General features: G+C 43.0%; 2 protein-coding genes across 2 annotated transcripts; both read left to right on the top strand.

Annotated features, from left to right (window-relative positions):
* Positions 1–3,767: 3,767 nt before the first annotated feature.
* Positions 3,768–10,064, top strand: LOC115557033 (adhesion G protein-coupled receptor E1-like). The gene is made up of 8 exons (XM_030374592.1): positions 3,768–3,783; positions 4,104–4,250; positions 5,313–5,435; positions 5,628–5,771; positions 8,926–9,072; positions 9,170–9,316; positions 9,687–9,728; positions 10,045–10,064. Exons 1-8 carry the CDS (start codon positions 3,768–3,770, stop codon positions 10,062–10,064), a joined length of 786 nt encoding a protein of 261 aa, XP_030230452.1.
* A 286-nt stretch (positions 10,065–10,350) lies between these two features.
* On the top strand, positions 10,351–17,150 carry LOC115558173 (adhesion G protein-coupled receptor E1). Its single transcript, XM_030376054.1, has 12 exons — positions 10,351–10,375; positions 10,464–10,623; positions 10,778–10,891; positions 11,421–11,596; positions 11,791–11,994; positions 12,575–12,778; positions 13,223–13,464; positions 13,560–13,626; positions 13,964–14,055; positions 14,212–14,371; positions 14,650–14,715; positions 15,924–17,150. The coding sequence occupies exons 1-12, from the start codon at positions 10,373–10,375 to the stop codon at positions 15,981–15,983; spliced, it is 1,548 nt and encodes a 515-aa protein (XP_030231914.1). The 5' UTR covers positions 10,351–10,372; the 3' UTR covers positions 15,984–17,150.
* Positions 17,151–18,493: the final 1,343 nt, after the last annotated feature.

Below are 18,493 nucleotides of genomic sequence, written 5' to 3'. Positions count from 1 at the left end.
CACGCTAAATAATATAATTATAGCCTAATTATATAGCCTATCTAAGATATGATAAGATAAGATATAACTTTACTAATCCCCCGTAGGAGAAATTTGTTTGTTGCAGCAGCAGTGGAAGGACACAGGACAAAATAACAATGTAATAAATACAATAAATAAATACAAAGTGCTAATGCATAAGTAGACGCTTATAGTTAATAGGGACAAAAACAAGACAAACAGAACCAACATCAAGATGGGTGATGCATATACACATATATACCTTGATGCCTCCTCCCCAGCACGCCCCAGCAAAGAACAGCGTGCTGGCTACCACAGACAGATTAAATGTCCTTAGCAGCCTGCCACACACGTCAAACGACCTGAGCCTCCTGAGGAAGAAGAGTCTGCTCTGACTCTTCCAGTAGAGGGCCTTTGTGTTGTCAGACCAGTCCAGTTTATTGTTGATGTGTACTCCAAGGAACTTATACGAATCCACCGTCTCAATTTCAACCCCCTGGATGGTAAAAGGGGTTGGGGGCTTCCTCTTCCGGCAGAAGTCCACCACCAGCTCCTTGGTCTTGCCGATGTTGAGTTGGAGGTGGTTCTCCTCAGACCATCTGACGAAGTCCTCCACCACACCTCTGTACTCGTCCTCTATTTATATCTATATATATATATATATATATATATATAGACAGTATATATAATCAGGCAATATATATATATATGTATAGCATTTGTGGTTTTGGCATAAACATAACTAGGGTGCACTGTACTATCTGCGCACACCCTTTCTGAAGCCTCTCTCTCTCTGTCCCTCCCTCTCTCTCTTTCTCTCGTATCGTTTTGTGGAGCACGTTAATTGTCTGAGAAATGCGTGTTCTGGGGAGCACGTTCGTTTCAGTTTTTGAGGAAGTCTGCTTAAAAAATCGGAAATATTGACATATATATGCAGTAACTAGGGTGTACTGTACTGTCTGGCAAACCATTCTGAAGCCTCTCTCTCTCTCGCTCTCTCTCCCTGTCCCTCTCTCTCTCTCTTTCTCTCTCGTTTCGTTTTGTGGAGCATGTTAATTGTCTGAGAACACTCCCATTCAGAATGCATTGGTTTACATTTCGTTCTGTGTAGCACGAAAAAAGTCGGACTATCGTGCTCTGGGACACGATTCAATAGATTAACGTTTGTGCGCATGAGCACGAAATCGCGTGATACCGGGTTGAGCAATAGGTCACTTAGGGATCCCTACAGGTTGACTGGTGTTGAGGAAGGTGTAGGATTTAGGTTGCTTAGGGATGCCTACAGGTTGACTGGTGTTGAGGAAGGTGTTGCAATAGATCACTTAGGGATGGCTACAGGTTGACTGGTGTTGAGGAAGGTGTACGATTTAGTTCGCTTAGGGATGGCTACAGGTTGACTGGTGTTGAGGAAGGTGTAGGATTTAGGTCGCTTAGGGATGGCTACAGGTTGACTGGTGTTGAGGAAGGTGTAGGATTTAGGTCGCTTAGGGATGGCTACAGGTTGACTGGTGTTGAGGAAGGTGTAGGATTTAGGTCACTTAGGTATTGTTACGTCATTATAGGAGCAGATATTGTATTTGCGCAGCTGCGCTGGTCTCCGCTGGTCTCCGCTCCTGATTCTCCTCCACAGGCTGTTTGTTCCTGCTGCGGACTGATTGTGGGCATGGCATCGGGGAGAAAGTACGCCTGTCCCGATCTCTTGGGGAATATCCCGCACGCATCCCTCTTCCGTGTTGCAACCCCAGGCTGTTTCACGCTGTGTCACGCCAGCACTTAGCGCCTTATGTATAGAGTTTATTGATATTTACTGCAAGTTGCTGTTAAGCACTATTTCCCATGTGGGAACATTCTTACCTTTACTATCATTTATGCGTTGGTGGTTGGCGATGGTTGTTTTCACGTTTTTAGTTCAGGTTAGATAAGCGTAGTTAGAGAACCCGGCAGACTCACCTACCTTTTATTTCTGGTCGGGAGGAAGATAGTTTTTTCCCCCAGAGTTAGGTTTAGTTAGGGTTTTCTTTCTGTTTTGTTCTTTTTCCTTTCGTTGATTTAATAACAATCCTGCCATGTGTCTAAAGCAATGTTTGAATAAATTCTTTGTTTCCAACGCAGCCTATTGTCTTCAGCCTACATGTCATCTGGTACCATCTGCGACCATGTGATGGAGCCGTAACAGGGATGCATAGAAATCGACTGATGTTGGACTTCACAAACCTTTCAGCTTCCTGTGAGCAGCCACAGTTAGTGAGGTCAAATCCCCTCATGCCCATACATTGAAGCACAAGTATCCTTATTGTCTTATGCAAACTCCATGCGTGGTTATGGCGAGATGCCTCTGAGACCTCCTTCCCGGCCATCTGCTGGGATCTGTGATTCTACGTCTTCTGATATTTGTTTATTTGCCTATTCTTTTGCATTAGGCTCAAACCTTTGGCTCGTAAAACACATTTTGGTTTTTGGTTATTCTAAGTCCCTCAGACATTTAATCGGACAGGAAGGCTTGGTGTTCATTCAGAGGAGGAGGACCAGCCAGGATGTTCTACTGGGCCCTGCTGTTACATCTCAGTAAGTCTTTCTTGTGACTTTTAAATTACCTTTTCAACCACACTTTTCAACCACACTTTATGCAGCTATCTAACGTGTCAGCCATACACAGATTATTTGTCTGATGTTCAGTTGATCTTCCAATTGTTAAGTGATTCAACCTGAGCTGTTATTATAGTTACTAAAAATGTCGGTTGTTCCTGAGGTTTATCATTGTCAAAGACTTGCATGCATGTTTTGATGAATTCATACATGCATCCATCCATATATACATGCATGCATGAATGTATCAGAAACAGTATATGTACACATACACACACACACACACACACACACACACACACACACACACACACACACACACACACACACACACACACACTTGCATGCATATGCTACATCGATTAGTAATCTTTTAGTGCTTGGTTATTTGACAACTTAAAAATGAAAAGGCAACAGCTGAATATTTCACCTCAATATTTGTTTTACTTCTGCTCAGGTTTGCTTGTCATCCTCTTACATGGTGAATACCTTGATGGTAAGGCTGTTTCATTGATTGATTTTAATGTGAATATCATGAATGTGTTCCATATTGTTGACACCATCACATCAATTCATCCAGGATCCTGCAACGGCTACACCAACCTGACGGATCCATGGCGCAACCGCGCCTTTGAAAGAACTGACTTGCCCGGCTACCCCAAAGATGACACACTGTTATACAAAAAGTGGTGGAGATTTACAGGGATTGGTGGAGATAGAGCCAGTGACAATTGTCAAAATTATGCGGGTGGCTTCATATACCCAAGGGATATGGTGGTGAATTATCCAGTCAATGAATCCCTGACACCAACAAAGGGATCAGCAGGCGCAAGCAGAAGCTCATGCCAATGGGACGTCATTCCTATTGAATGGGTGATCTGTCCGGGAGGCTTCCATGTCTTCAGACCGCTAGCTGCTGGGAATTCGCGAACTGGATTCGCTACCTGTGAGAATATAATTTTCTATGTTTAAATTTCTCCCTTCACTATATACAATGTCAAAATCATTTTTAATAACATTTTTATCAACTATTGTGTGTGTGTGTGTGTGTGTGTGTGTGTGTGTGTGTGTGTGTGTGTGTGTGTGTGTGTGTGTGTGTGTGTGTGTGTGTGTGTGTGTTTGCACTGTCACCATTCAGATCATTCTGAGTGTGGTCCAGACTCCTGCGGTCCCCTTGCTGAATGTACCAGTACCCCTGTGGGAGGCTGTGTTTGTGTCTCTGGGTATGAAATCCCCCCAAAGCACCTTCCTGTTGATGGTTCCTATGGCTGCGTTGGTGAGCTCCATTGGTCTCTCTTCAGTTTAGTTTATTGTGTTGAAGCTAGGCTTGATTAAGATTGTTTTACGTTAGCTTGTTTAGCTTATCTTATCTTAGTTTACTTATTAATTGCAGGTTTAGATATGCACTTAATATTAATAACAGTAATTATTAATATTATTAATAATGATGATGTTGATGATGATGATTCTTTAAAGTGTGTGTGTATGTGTAACCGATGCCTGTTCAATGTCTGCAGACATCGATGAATGTGTCAAAACTTCTGATACCTGCGGCCCAGACTCCATCTGCACCAACCTCAATGGAACGTATAACTGTACCTGTCTGCCAGGATTCAACAACACTAATTCAGCAGATAAACTAGGAACCACTCCCTCCTGTGAAGGTAGTGCGAGATCCTCCTCGTTGCCCTGTGGCTTTATGATATTCTAATATTATAATAATAGAATGAATAGAGTTGAAAATGATTCTCTAACACAGTGGCGGGGGTAAGGTTCATCAGGCAAGAAGGACTTCAGCGGCCCTTTACAATAAAGATCATAGTGGGTTTCAATTGTTGTGCTTACTTCAAGATTGGAACCAAGCTCATATCAGACCCCGCATGTAGGCCTGGATCACATCGAAAACGACCTGAATGATACAGCGATTTACAGTTATTATAGGCCTATTCTTAAAGGGTATTTCATTAAGGACACAAGATATTCAAGATTTATTGTAATTCCTATGTAGAGAGTAAAAGTATATCCAGTAATTTAATGAAGATAGTACAAGTAACACTCAAAATGATTGACAGGCCACGACAAAATGTTGTAGGCCTAATGTCTTTAGTAGTGCTGTCAAGCGATTAAAATATATTAATCACATTAATCTCATAGTTAACTCACGATTAATCGCAAATCTTTTTTCTGTGCTAAATATCCCTTGATTTCTTTGTCCCATTAATTGTTCTAATTTTAATGCTCTTATCAACATGGAGAAATGCATCGGCTTGCCTTGTGCAAATGTTTTTTTATTGATAACAACATTGGCATATACTGATCAAAACAGGACGATACAAAAAAAAAGCCTATAGTGCAATTAAACGATGAACATACATACATACTGCATGAACATAGCAGTCAGGATACTGCTTCTTTGTTTTGAGCCAAAGACAAAAAGGAATGTTTTTTTTGTTTTGTTTTTTTATAAACTGCGATAATCGCGCGATAACATTTTTTGCGCCGTTAAAATTGGTTTGCGTTAGCGCCGTTAATAACGCGTTAAACTGACAGCACTAGTCTTTAGGGCTATTAGTTTAATTTTGCAGTTCCCTAGTTCTGGTTGCTTTAAGGCAAAGACAAAAATAGACATAAAAAATAATTGGCCAGAATTGCTCTTTAATCTTACTAAATTAGAAGCTCTGCTTTTATGATGTTCACTCCCTAAAAATGTCTTCTTGTCTCCGCAGACATTGACGAGTGTTTTGAATACCCCTGCGGTGAGGGTGATTGTAAGAACATCCCAGCAAGTTTTGAGTGTGATTGCCATGTGGGGTATCAGCTTGGGCCTGCTGCAGCTCCACCATGCCAAGGTCTGTAGAAGACACTCCAACACCAGCTCCATCCCCCAGGGGGACAATTTCCCTTTGATATCAACACGGCCGTGATGTTATCTGTGATGTACAACATTGTAATACGTTTGTATTTCTGGAGTGATTTTGGTTGGAGTTGAGTTCTGTTGTTTAAGATGTGTTCCTTCCTTCCACTTATTGCCCCTTGATTAGATATTGACGAGTGTTTCAATTCCACCGTCTGTGGCCCTCGTTCCAACTGCACCAATGTTCCTGGAAAACATATCTGCCAGTGTGAGCCGGGATACATAGCCACCGACCCGTCCACGGCCCCTGATGAGGACAACACCTGTGAAGGTATCTAGTCATGCCATCTGCTGAATGACCAGCGCCTATGTTCAGGGGAACGGCAGACTGAGACATGGACTCGCTCCCCACAAGTCAATGTCAATTTCACTTTAGCATCCAAACAACATGAGCCAATGAGAGGTGAGAATGTGAGCTTTACCGTCGTCACAGATGGGTGAGGAACCAGATGCTGGTGCAGAGCATACATCACTTGAGATTGAATTATTATACCACAGTGAGCAAAAAAATTAAAAATCATATAGATATAGTCGCTGTAGCAATGTGCATGCCACACGCCACCTAGGTGACGTTCACTGGGCTCCTCTGGACAAGTTGACAAGGTAGGGTTGATTATGTCAGTCTGAGGTCGGCTTAGCTCAGGAGGTGGAGCAGTTATCTTGTATTCGAAAGGTTGCTAGTTTGATCCCCAGCTCCTCCTAGCTGGGTGTTGATGTGTCGCTGCAAGCAAGACACTTAACCCTAATTGCTCCTGACGGGCTGGCTGTCGCCGTGCATGGTTGACTCTGCCGTTGGTGTGTCAATGTGTGTATTAACCAATGTAAGTCACATTGGATAAAAGCGTCTGCTAATTGTGATAAAGATGCTTAAACCATGCAAGAAATCTCTCTCTTAGTGTGTGTGGAGAGGGCTGGGGCCTCTACGAATAGTCAAATCTCCTAACCTTTATGCCTCCTTTCCTTAGCCTTTGAGGAAAACGTAATCGGGTCAAGGAGAGTTGAAAGGTGCTTCCTTTCGAACATAAAAAAATACAACACTGTTTAAAATGAATTCGACTCCACTCTTCCTGACCAACGTTATTGCGCGACGGCGGGTATTGCCGATCTATAGCGTCTCTAGTATGAAAGTACAATTTTCCGAAGATTGACCAAAGCAAGCGCTCTTTGATCCATGCGTTCATGTCATATTGATTTCAATCAGGTTATCGCCAACAGTGAGAATCACTGAGGGCGGACTTGGCCAACGGGAATATTTTAGGTCACTTGAATTCCAATTCACATGTGAAAAAAAAGAGGCTAAACTCATGTTGATGTTGAAATTAACTGCCCCCAGTAGTCTTTCTTAAATGTGAAGTTCGCATTTTCTTTACTTATAGTGTATTTTATGTGCTTACTAACCAGCAATAAATAAATTCATTTATATTTAAATAATTATGTTTCTGGAATTGGTATCCATTATTATCAATTGTGCGTCTCTCATGCGTCTTTGCGTAGTGTCGGTAAACTTCGTTGGTGGCATGTTGCTTTAAATATTGCCACGTAAAGGATTATGGGATACCACTATCTGCTTTCCTTCCTCAAAGGAAGCTCAGGAGTAACCTATGCTAAAGGAGGGTTAAAGGAAGCATCAAAGCTCCTTTCCTAAGCATTTTTAGAATTCGAACCACCTTTCCTCCAAGCACTTCCGGGTCATCTCCATAGGAAAGGAAATTTCCTATGCAAAAAATAGAATTCGTAGAGGCCCCTGGTGTCACCTGTGCACACTAATTTCTTGTTGGACCACAGGTGTGCAGCTTCTCCCAGCCCCAGAGTCATATTCACAGTGATGAGCCTTTTTTTATTTGAGCATGGGTAGCTGTACTTTCATGCTCATTTGACTATGGCGTAGTTGACCAATCAGGTTACCCTCACAAATAATCGAATAAAATATATTTGGAAGTTCATCATTTAATGATTCCGTATAACTTAAGTTAGGAAATCAAATTTGTTTAGCATGCGCTTCTAGTTGTTGTGGCTCACAAAGTGCTCTCAATAAGACCTTCAAACAATAGATTTTGTTCTCCAAATTGAGAAGCCAATCCAAATTTGCAACAATAGCAAAAATGGCTGAATGCAGATGCTCACTGCGGTCCGCCCGCACAGCCCAGGGCGTCACACGCAGCCCCAACTCTGGTCTTGGGTTTCCACACTCTGCCCTCTATGTGTATCCACCAAGAAAATGAAGATTCAACCTTGCAACTCAGACACACACAGCGCTCAACTCACAGATTTACTTAATGTAAATTCAAGACACAAGAAAAACAGACCTTCACAAATACTAGGTACACACAAGACCAGCTGCAGCCTGGAGCTAAACACACAAGCAGAGTGTTGGAAAGATGCTGTTGAGGCACTCGGGTAGTAAGGGAAACAGAGAGCTAGAGAACCACAAGGGGTCAATAGACAATATGATGAAGGGAATAAACACACACACAAACGCACGCACGCATAAACACACACACGCACACACACACACACACACACACACACACACACACACACACACACACACACACACACACACACACACACACACACACACACACACAGGGCAGGGCAGGTAAGAGACCATGCAGGAACTAATGTAGCCAAAGGTCGAATATTATAAATCATGCTCATTGTTCAGATCAAAATAACTCAGATCTTAAAAAAGCTGCAATGTGAATAATTGACGGGCACTTTATGCATAAGAAGTGTATATTCGCAGGAAAACGAGAATGGTTGTGTTCTGAAGATCTTAGAAAGAGCCCTCTATATCTAAATAGAGAGCGGTCATCTTACACAGAGCCGTCATGTTTCTACAGCTCTAGAGCCGCTTAAATTAACAATCAAGATCGCTCTCTTGATTGTAAACTAGAAAATGCATTTCTTGCAGAAAATGTGGTTAGTGCTGTAGTCCAAAGTATGGTTGAAATAATGTTTTAATAAAGCTTAAAGGTAAAAAAATTACCAAGTTGCGAGGTATGAAGTATTATCAGAGAATAAGAGAATGGTGGATCTTTGTGGAACTAATGCTGTGTGTACCAAGTGGTGGAGGGCTTTGCCATCGTGGACGGCTTTGCCATCCACCCATTGACTTCTATTATAAGAATAATATTTTAAAAGTATATTTTAAAAGTAGAATATTAAAAAACGGTAGTGTGCTATTCAAAGCTAATATGAACATTTTAAAAGTAGAATGGAGTCTCAATATGAACAACTGTGGAAGGAGTAGGGTTCCATAGTAGAGAATAATGTAGAAAGGAAGAATAAAGCTGTCGACTATGTTGCCGAATACAGTGATTGCACCCAACCTGAATGATTAATAAATCACTGAATATATGCCAACAATATACCAAAGCAAGGATGAATGTGGTCATGCAAATATGTTATATGTCTCTGAACAGATGCTGATGAGTGTGTGGAAGACGTCACCATCTGCGGTCCTGAGGCCGTCTGTAACAACACAATCGGGGCCCATTTCTGCACCTGTAACCACGGTTACCGCCTCGACCTCTCAGATATGATCGCCAGCTCTGAAAATCCATGCAATGGTGTGTGGTTGGTCATTCTGTGTCCAACAATGTTGTGCTTGTAATGCCCTGATTTAAAAGCAGGTCAGGGTCAACCATCCTGCTGTCTTCTCCACAGACATCGATGAATGCAGTGAGACCGTGGATCTTTGTGGAACTAAAACCGTGTGTACCAACGCACCAGGGACCTTCGACTGCTCCTGTCCTGATGGCTATTACCCCTCAACGGGGGTCATTTGGGAACCTGGTGTCACGTTCTGCCAAAGTGAGCAGACCGACTTTTTGAACATATTGTAGTTAGGAATGCACTTCTTCAATTATGAAAACAACCCCAAGAGAGTGGTAGTTATCTTGCATCGAGTGTAAGATACAAGTGATATAAAATCTTACATTTCCACAAAAATTTGGTTATGATAAATCATCATAACATTTGCATAAACATACCAAATATATTTCGGAGAACATTCAATGTAGACAGAAATGAAGCTGATTAAATCATGACAAAACAAAAATCCTGTTCCATCTGTAGTAAGATCATTAATGGGCTTAGACCACATTAAGGATCTTCAATATTATTATTATTATTATTGATAGTAATTAATAATACGATTTTGTCTTCAACAATAACTAAATAGGTCTTCAGCACATTCTTGATGCGATTGAACCTCCAGAGGCAAGTACTGTTTTTTTTACAAGAATAAAATTGTTAACAGAAAAATAATAACTAGTTCGGGAGACGCATTAGTACGACGATTGAAAAATTAGCTATTCTTAAAACTGTACGAAAAGGAAAAGGAAAAAGTTTGAGCAGGGATTTGTGTCGCTGTTTCAGGGACAAACAAAGGAAAGAGCTTTTCTTGGAAATATTGCCCAACAGCTGAAGGATAATGCAGGCGTCATTCTGTCAGAAGCGGTCAGTGTATGCAAAAACAGTTAGTTAGTTCACAGTCTCTCAAGACAGATGAGTGGCGTCTTTTTCTTTCGACGCTCCAGCCTACATGTCTGTTCTTTAGGGAGCCACGTTTTGGGTGAGGGGATTCAGAAACCCAGAATCAGATCCAAGGTATTTCAACCAAGCACGATGCAGAGTTAATTTTCATTTATTTACATGAAAACCTTTTCAAGGAAATTTACTTAGAATTTGGCAGATACTGGCTGGGGCTACTCATCAGTCTTCAGAGACTACTTATTTCTCAAACAGATGACCTGATTGGGGTTTCAAATAATAACACAGGATTATGCACTATAAACAGTCTAATGACATCGGCAGTTTGTTTCTTTGCTTTTTTTTCAGACAGTCAAAAATGGCTTTTCTGCATCAATGGTACGTCATAATATTATGTCTGTTAAATCCGTTAATTCCCTTCAAGAACTTGTCACCCAACTATAGCAACGCTTTCCTTCTGCCCCAGGAAGTGTCAGGTGCTAACTCCAAGTCGCCCAAGGCGGTGACCAGTGATGGAGATGCAGATACAGGCAGTGTGATCCTGGACATCTCTGAGGGTCTGGTTTCTTCCCTTGTAGAACCCAGCCAGAACGGAACCAACAAGACGCTCCAGACTGCAGTAGTAGGTAGGAAACATGCCACCAAGGCATTAGAGCTAGTCCCTAGTCCCTTGGTTGTTGGACCTAGGTACTAGGAATGAGGCTATAGGAACTATGGTAAGGCTTGCTGGATCACAATCAACTCGTTGATATCCTTTTGTCTCTGTAAATTTCCCTCTAGATTTGAGTATACAGACCTTCAGTCTTGGATGCAGTAATGGAGAGAGTAATGTCCTTTCGGTCAAAGGGATCAGCATGGAGGTCAACCTCGAGGCTCTCGCTCAGGACAACAATGGTGAGGAAGAGTGACCCCCTCAGCTGGCTGGGTGGAAGAACTGAATGTGACCATCAACCTTATTAACCTGGTGGCCATCTTGGGTTGTTTGGTGGGGCAAACTTCTGGTATATTTGAGGACCTTGAAATTTGATCAAAATGCATTGTAGTGCGGAAATAAAATGTAGGGAAAAATAATAATTAATTGTCATAGTTTCCACATATTGTTCTTGTCGTGAACGTACAAAGTGTGAAGAACATCAAAATACTTGAATCATGACTTTGTGTTCATATTTATGTATACTCTGTATGTTTTTAGTCTGTTGAAAAAAGCAAAAAAAGTACAGATGTGTACAAAAATAACCCTGCTCATAACGTTTAATGGAGGTTCAGACCTTAGGAGCAAAATATTTATATTTGGCACATTTATAGAGGGAATTCAATGGCCTTGTTGCAGTGTACTACAGCCAAAACGTATAAATATTCAATCTTAGCAACTTATAATGAAGTAAATCTGAACCAAGAAAAATGTTTTTTCTTTTTTTTGCAGGATCGGCAGCAGCTGCAGTCCTCACCCTCCGCGACATGGAGAGGCTTCTCATTCCCCGCTTCTTACAGACCAAGAACCAGACTGAGATGAACTCTGACATCATCACCGCCTTCCTACCCAAAACCAAGCACTCCAACTTCTCCCAACCCGTCAACTTCACCATCCAGCACAAGAAGGTGAACCATCTGACAGAATGCGCCATAGTCGTCAACTCATCCACCCATCCATCTGTACCTACATCCATGTCCAAACCTAAATGAATACACCCTTCCATCTATCTATCCACCAAAATATTATGCCTCCATCCATCATCATCCATGAACCGATATCAGTTCTTTAGTGTTTGCTTTTTTTTTTTTTGCATCCTCAGAAATCGGAGGCTGGCCTGGTGACCTGTGTGTACTGGGCGGGCAAAGACCAGACAGCGGCGAAGGTGGATGCCTCCGGGGGCGAGGAAGCGGAGGCCAGCCGCTGGTCGGTAAAGGGCTGTTGGGTGGCATACTCCGATGAGAACTACACCATTTGCAGCTGTTCCCACCTCTCCACCTTCGCTCTCATCCTGCAGATCGGAGACGTACGTACCAAGCAGCCCACCCTGAGGTGGTTCGACTGCTCAATGTATTGTCTTTGTTCTCTGTGGACGCCGTATTTTCCTCCTCTAGCTGACAGATGCGTATTTTCTACAAGAGAGCCAAAGGAGCAGGAAGGACAGGGGTCCATGCCTGCCTTGTTTGATGCAGAAACTGCTCCAACGTAGTGACACATACCACTACAATACAGGTCCCTAATAAAACAATCGGTTTTACAGTGGAGATCTCAATCTCTGAAGTCAGAAAGAAAGTTGGTCAAAGCCCAGCCTGTAGGCCACACCTGCACAGATGAACCACATCACCACTTCTGCCAACAACCCCTCCCAGCCCTGCCACACTGGCAAGAGAGAGAGATTTCTGTCAGATATACTTTGGTAAAAAGAGTGAATGAAAACAATCCAAACCAATCTGTCTTTGGCACTTAGGTCCCTCCAGACCAAACGTTCAGCAGACAGTGTGTTCGTTTTGTTTTAGTGCCAAATTACAAGCGGTGACGCTTTAAACGACACGACCATTCGCGATATTTTGACAAGCTTCACGTTTTCTTGTCTTGTTCCTCAACAGCCTCCTCCAGAGGACCCCTTCCTGGAGTGGCTGAACAGAGTGTGTGTGACCATCGGCCTGTTCTTCTTTGCGCTGGCCATCGTGACCTTCCTCCTGTGCAGCTGGAACGCCAAGATCAACAACACGGCCCGTCTGCACCTCTGCATCAGCCTCGCCTCCTCCCACTTCCTGATGCTCTGGATGGACCGATACGTTGACAATAAGGTGTTTGTTCACACAGTTGGGGAACAGATCCACCGCCTGGGAGGATATATGCTCTTCTCATGATACCCAGAGGGCATTCTTAGTGTTGAATAAGAGGGAAGGCATTCTAAGTGTTGAATGGGAAGGTGGGCAACCTTATCTTTTTAGGTATTGCCTTATGAGCATTATATTTTACAATGGGCATGACAAAAAGTTTCATAGCCACAAAATCAAGACAGGGTCGAAACTTGGTCGACCTCTTTATCTGTTGACGTTGAAATCTATAGTTTGTAACTACTGTAACCAATTACAAGGTTGTAGACGGTCAGCCATATAAGGAAAAGTATTAGGAAGGAACGCCCTTGGATATGAGGTCATAGGAAGGTAGGCCATATGAGGTTGTACTGAGGAAGAAGAGCATAGAGGAGGGTCGGTTAAATACCTTCAACCTGGTTGTCTCTGTAGGTGGCTTGTAAAGTTATGGCCGGCGTGCTCCACTTCCTGATTCTGGCCAGTTTCTCCTGGATGCTCCTGGAGGCCCTGCAGCTCTTCCTGCTGGTCCGGAGACTTTCCAAGGTCCAGGTCATCCAGAGGGACGGCCTCCCCACACCAGTGCTGTACCTGATTGGCTATGGCGCACCGTTTGTGATTCTGGGCGTGTCTGCAGCGGTGTTCTCTGATGGATATGGTGCCACAGACTCACAGGCGTGAGTAGCACTTCCAGTGACCCACAGACTTATGACCATGTGTATCTATAGTTACGTATATGACATACACACACTTTGTTCTTATAACTGTGTAGGTGCTGGCTATCGACAGAACGCAGCTTCAACTGGGCTCTGACAGGGCCTGTGGTCGCTCTCCTTGGTGTGAGTAGATTGGCTTTATTTGTATTTGTATTTCTTGACACACTGTGAGATGGGACATTAATCGACGCGTGGCATTAGCAACCAGTTACTTTGTATTCTTTACTGCTGTACCCGGCAAAGCATGATTTTAGTTCATTTTTTCTAAGTAGTTGTCGGGTGAAGGTTTGGCCAACATGTTTAATAGACGTTGGCCAACGTTCAAATGTTTTTTTTTTGTTGGGCGCTGTGCAAGCAGGAGAGGTCCTCTGCTTCTCTGTGCCCAAATCAGGATCCCCTAGAGATTATGCTGTAGGCCAACATGTGGGCTCCTCTAAAATGTGCCTTTGTGTCATTCAAGATGAATTTGGTGCTGTTCTTTGCCACCCTGGTGTGCCTGAGGCCCACCCTGGCCAGCATGAAGAGTGATGTGTCGCAGTCCAAGGACACCAGGTTCAACCAGACTCTGTTATCTCTGTCTGTCCGTCTGTCTGTCATTACATCCACTGGAACTATTCCAGCCAATGAGGGTGCAGTAACGTGGTTGGTCCAGAGGGCGCACCCTGTACCTGATCCACTTTGCTGTGCGTCTCTTGAACGTCTCTGCAGGTTGATCGTGTTCAAGATCCTGGCCCAGTCTGTCATCCTGGGCTGCACTTGGATCCTGGGCCTGTACCAGGCCAACCTCTTCTTCCAGGTGCTCTTCATCCTGCTCAACTCCCAGCAGGGCACCTTCCTCTTCATCGTGCACTGTCTGCTCAACAAGGAGGTGGGTCCAAATCAAGAACCCTTGTTATGGTTCATCTTTATACAGGACCATAAGAACAGGACAATGCTTATCGAACTGGTATATTGATAATTGTGATATTATTAGTTATAGTATTATGAGTGAAATATTGAAATATTGAAAATGCAACACACGTTACCACTTTCCAATAGAAATTGACCATCCAAAAAACTGCCAACAATATTTATATGTCATTAAGTTAAGATTACTAATGATATTATCCTTAGTATTAATCCATGTTACATGGTTGTACCTTCAAGGTAAGGGGAGAGTACATCAAATGGCTGTCCTGCTCATTCAAGAAATCTGGAAATGCTGGAACAGCGGTGAGTGGCATAGATACTCAATTCAATTCATATTTACAGATTACAAATTAGAATTTTACATATTTGCACAAACACAACTGAATTGTACTTAGGGATCCAGATTGAAGGATCTATTTGTCGAGATAAGTATATGTCGATTGCCATGGCAAAAAAGCACAAAGTTGAATATGTGTTTAACCATACTACTACAAAACCAAACTATCCATCAGTAGTGCTCAGTAGTGCTAATGTCGGCAAAATGCTACTGCTAAGCCACCAAACAAAGTAGATATAATTTCATCTCTGGGAACAAAGACCCCGGACGAACCCCACGGTGTCACGGTACCCTGGGCAGAGGCATCCAACCAAGCAGCAGTTCATTGGAGAACAGGGCCTTAAGATCCCTCAAGGATCCACCCAGTGCAACGTGCAGCTTAAACCACACGTCTTGCTTCCATGTACAAATAAATGGATGACTAAGGTCCCCCCCCCCCCCCCCCCCGCGCAGCCCCAGGAAGACGTTACGGCCTCTGGCTCAGCGTCTTGACTCAAGTGACCCCCGAATACAAGTCAGAGTTAACTTCATACAGCTTTGTTTGTTCACAGTTTCAAAAAGGTTCTCAAACGTTCCCCGGCTATCGTCAGGATGTGGGTGAAACTGTCTGGTTGAATGATAAGTTTGGCTAGACACTTGAATAGTGGCAAGAGTAACGAGGAGACATTTCATCATGCCTTCCTCAAGGCACCGCCATCTTGGTCCTTCTTTCTGAGCAAGCTTCCCCGCACCAAATCCTGAGTGGTATATAAGGAATCCACCCACCACTAGGGGGTCAAGGGGTACAACCACATACATTTACCAAACACGACAAATATCATCCAAATGCACATCAAACAAGCCGGAGATGTTTATGAACTAGTTCTACAAGTGGGAAATAAAGTAAAGTCAATACCAAGAGGCTTATGTAGGACCTGAGATCTAACAGCACTCTTACTAGATAATGTGGTGGGCTCTTGAAGGGAAATGGTATGTTCGTAAGACTATGCAATAGCTCGTGTGACGGATAGGTCAAAATTACAACCGACTGCAAATAATACAAAATATTCGAGTTATTTACCTATTTTGTGGCTTTAGAAAGACGTCAACCATCAACAGCAGGTTAGGGTAAGAAAAAGACAACAGCCAAAATAGTAATTTGATTGTATTATTGTTGTATTGTGATTGTTTTCAGAAAGACTTTCATTCCGGTTCAGACAACATGGACGCCACTGAGGAGCAAGAAAAGAAGTGATGGCGAAAAGAGGAGAATACAAAAAGGAAAGCAATGGATGCAAAACATTATGCCTTAGATTAATGTATTCATAACACATGTAAACAATAGGCAAAAACTGTTCCATGCATCATGTGTAAGTCCCTTTCTCGTGTCAAGGTTTGTTTGTCATTGTTTTGTTATACCCGCCCTTTTTGTCTGTTAAATAAGTAAGTGAAAAAAGTGTAAAATATCCTTACTTCTGAGTTCGATATTGTCATGTTCAAATAATATACTGAATATCTTACAACTTCATACCTATTCAAAGTTAACCCATTTAGATTTGAAGAAGATTATTTAATCAAGGTATAGTTCCCATCTCCTTTGTCCCAAATCGACCACAGAGCCAAGATGCATTGTTTAATCCTTCATTCTCTCACAGAATACCCAGACAACAAATCCCATCCTGCTACATGGATTACTCCGTTGTTGTTAATTATCACAAACAATGTGTCAAAACACATGACAAGGGATGTGCCATCTTTATAGGGTTCCGTTAGTAAACTTTTGCTCTGAAAAAACTTTCTTTGTTCCACTCGACATGCAGTAAACAGCCCTCTTATTGCATCCATATCGGTAAACATCATTCACATAATGATCACTTCCTGTTATGTGTATTGATCGTTCATCTCGTTAGCGTTCGGCGCTACAAGCCAAGGTGTTCCACTGCGGAATGTGAATATAGGGATGCTTTTGATAACATGTCAGTGTGCAGTTGTATCGCAACAGTATTGTTTTGGATACCGGCTTCCCCTGAAAGAGTGCTAGCCTACTTTCTGTTATCGAACAGGGAAACAACCTCAAAAGCAAAAGTTTCCAAAACATGGATCTATTAAAGAATGGAGACTACTCATGGGTGATTCATGAATAACTAGTTCTCTTTGAACAAATCTGTTGTGCGATCCAATCCTACGATCCAAATCTGCGAGGGGATCGTACATTTCATCGATTCGTTCTTGGATTTGCGCATGCGCAAAATGTCTAAGATCTGCTACGTATGATCTGTAGTGGATCGTTCATTTACTTCCTATTGATCACTATTGACCCTTTATTTATTTGATGTTTGTGTATTAAAGTAGATCCTCAGACACAGGTGCATTGTTTTTTAGTGTGCCAAACAAAAAAATAATTATGAGTGAAATTTGAATGTTGACAATATCGTGTACTATTTGTCTACTTGTCTGATTAAAAACGAATGTTAACTTAGCCCCCTATGTCTTCTCTGTGTTACCATACATCTCCTAGTATATTCAAAAGCGCATTAGACTACCGTATTTGACACTCATTATTTATATGATCTGGTACGTACAATCCGGATCTGCGCAAGGGTCGTTCATGTCGTTTTTTTGTTTTTCAGATTTTTTTCGGCATGCACGATTGAAAGCTCCGGATGATTTGGGGGGAAAGGCAACTCAGTCCCTGTACGGCTTACTAGTGGTGGATTCAATGATTAGTTTCCGTGACCCAGTTCGCGTGATTCAGTTCGCCACGAGGAGTCGTTCGCGAATCGTTCGTTCGTTCAGTCGAGTTTCCGGTAGCACTAACTCCACTGAGTCTGACTGACTCAGCTGAGAACCGTGCGATTCTCCGTTACCGGAAACTAGGCTGAATCGCGAACGACTCCTCCACGTTCAGTCAAGTTTCCGGTGAATCGATTCAGCGGAAACTCGACTGAACTGGGAGGAGTCGTTCACGAATCGTATGTTCGTTCAGCCTGGTTTCCGGTAGCGGTAAATCGCATCATGGAATGCACGCCATTGTACGGTTCTCAGTTGAGTCAGTCTGACTCAGTGGAGTTAGTGCTACCGGAAACTCGTTTGTTCGTTCAGTCGAGTTTCCGGTGAATCGAATGGTGAACGAGACGACCGAACGAACAAGAGAGACGAACCGGTTCAGTTCGTTCGTCCTAAAGACTCGGTCATTCGAACCGGTTCGCGAACGAACGAGCCAACACTACGGCTGACAGCAATCATAACAAAACCCCCTTCTTCAGTCGCAGCCCAAAGGCACTCTAAAGGCTTTGCCCACCTTGCTCAGGCATGAACCACGGCTTTTGGTTTACTGGTCTCTGTTTCTGACAACTGAGACCAGTAAACCGGGACATGTCTGCATGATGCTGCAAGGATGGAGATGTGGGGAGCTCCTACTCTTCGTGACCACCCTGGTCGTCAACCAATAGAGGTTGGGATCCCAGGCTGAAACTGAAGAGTGAGGTGGCACCAGTGTAGAGAAGATGGCAAGAACCCTGGAGCCTTGTCCTTTGGACTGGTGGCTCTCTCGGGGGCGGCTTGTGTAGACCAGTAGACCTCCTGTGTAAACACATTCTATTCTTCCATATTGGTGTAGTTACATCTGGATTGTGCCTCATCACCATCATCAGGAATTGTTTTGGCTTGGTGGAGCCCGTGAACAGCTTTGATGTTGGCAATCATCTGTTTGTCATCATCCCAAGTATTTCTTGTTTGATTCGGCATAGTCTTTTCCACGGCCTC

The sequence above is a fragment of the Gadus morhua genome, chromosome 2 (assembly GCF_902167405.1).
Source record: "Gadus morhua chromosome 2, gadMor3.0, whole genome shotgun sequence".
Lineage (NCBI taxonomy): Eukaryota > Metazoa > Chordata > Actinopteri > Gadiformes > Gadidae > Gadus > Gadus morhua.
The sequence above is the reverse complement of the archived record's forward strand: the minus strand, read 5'-3'. Positions and strand labels throughout refer to the sequence as shown.

Bases quoted from the DNA above. Each gene is read 5' to 3' on its own strand.
- LOC115557033 (XM_030374592.1), top strand. The intron at 5,772-8,925 runs GTATCTAGTCAT...GTCTCTGAACAG, and splicing joins TGAGGACAACACCTGTGAAG to ATGCTGATGAGTGTGTGGAA. The intron at 9,317-9,686 runs GTGAGCAGACCG...ATAACTAAATAG, and splicing joins TGGTGTCACGTTCTGCCAAA to GTCTTCAGCACATTCTTGAT.
- LOC115558173 (XM_030376054.1), top strand. The intron at 10,624-10,777 runs GTAGGAAACATG...ATTTCCCTCTAG, and splicing joins GCTCCAGACTGCAGTAGTAG to ATTTGAGTATACAGACCTTC. The intron at 10,892-11,420 runs GTGAGGAAGAGT...TTTTTTTTGCAG, and splicing joins TCTCGCTCAGGACAACAATG to GATCGGCAGCAGCTGCAGTC.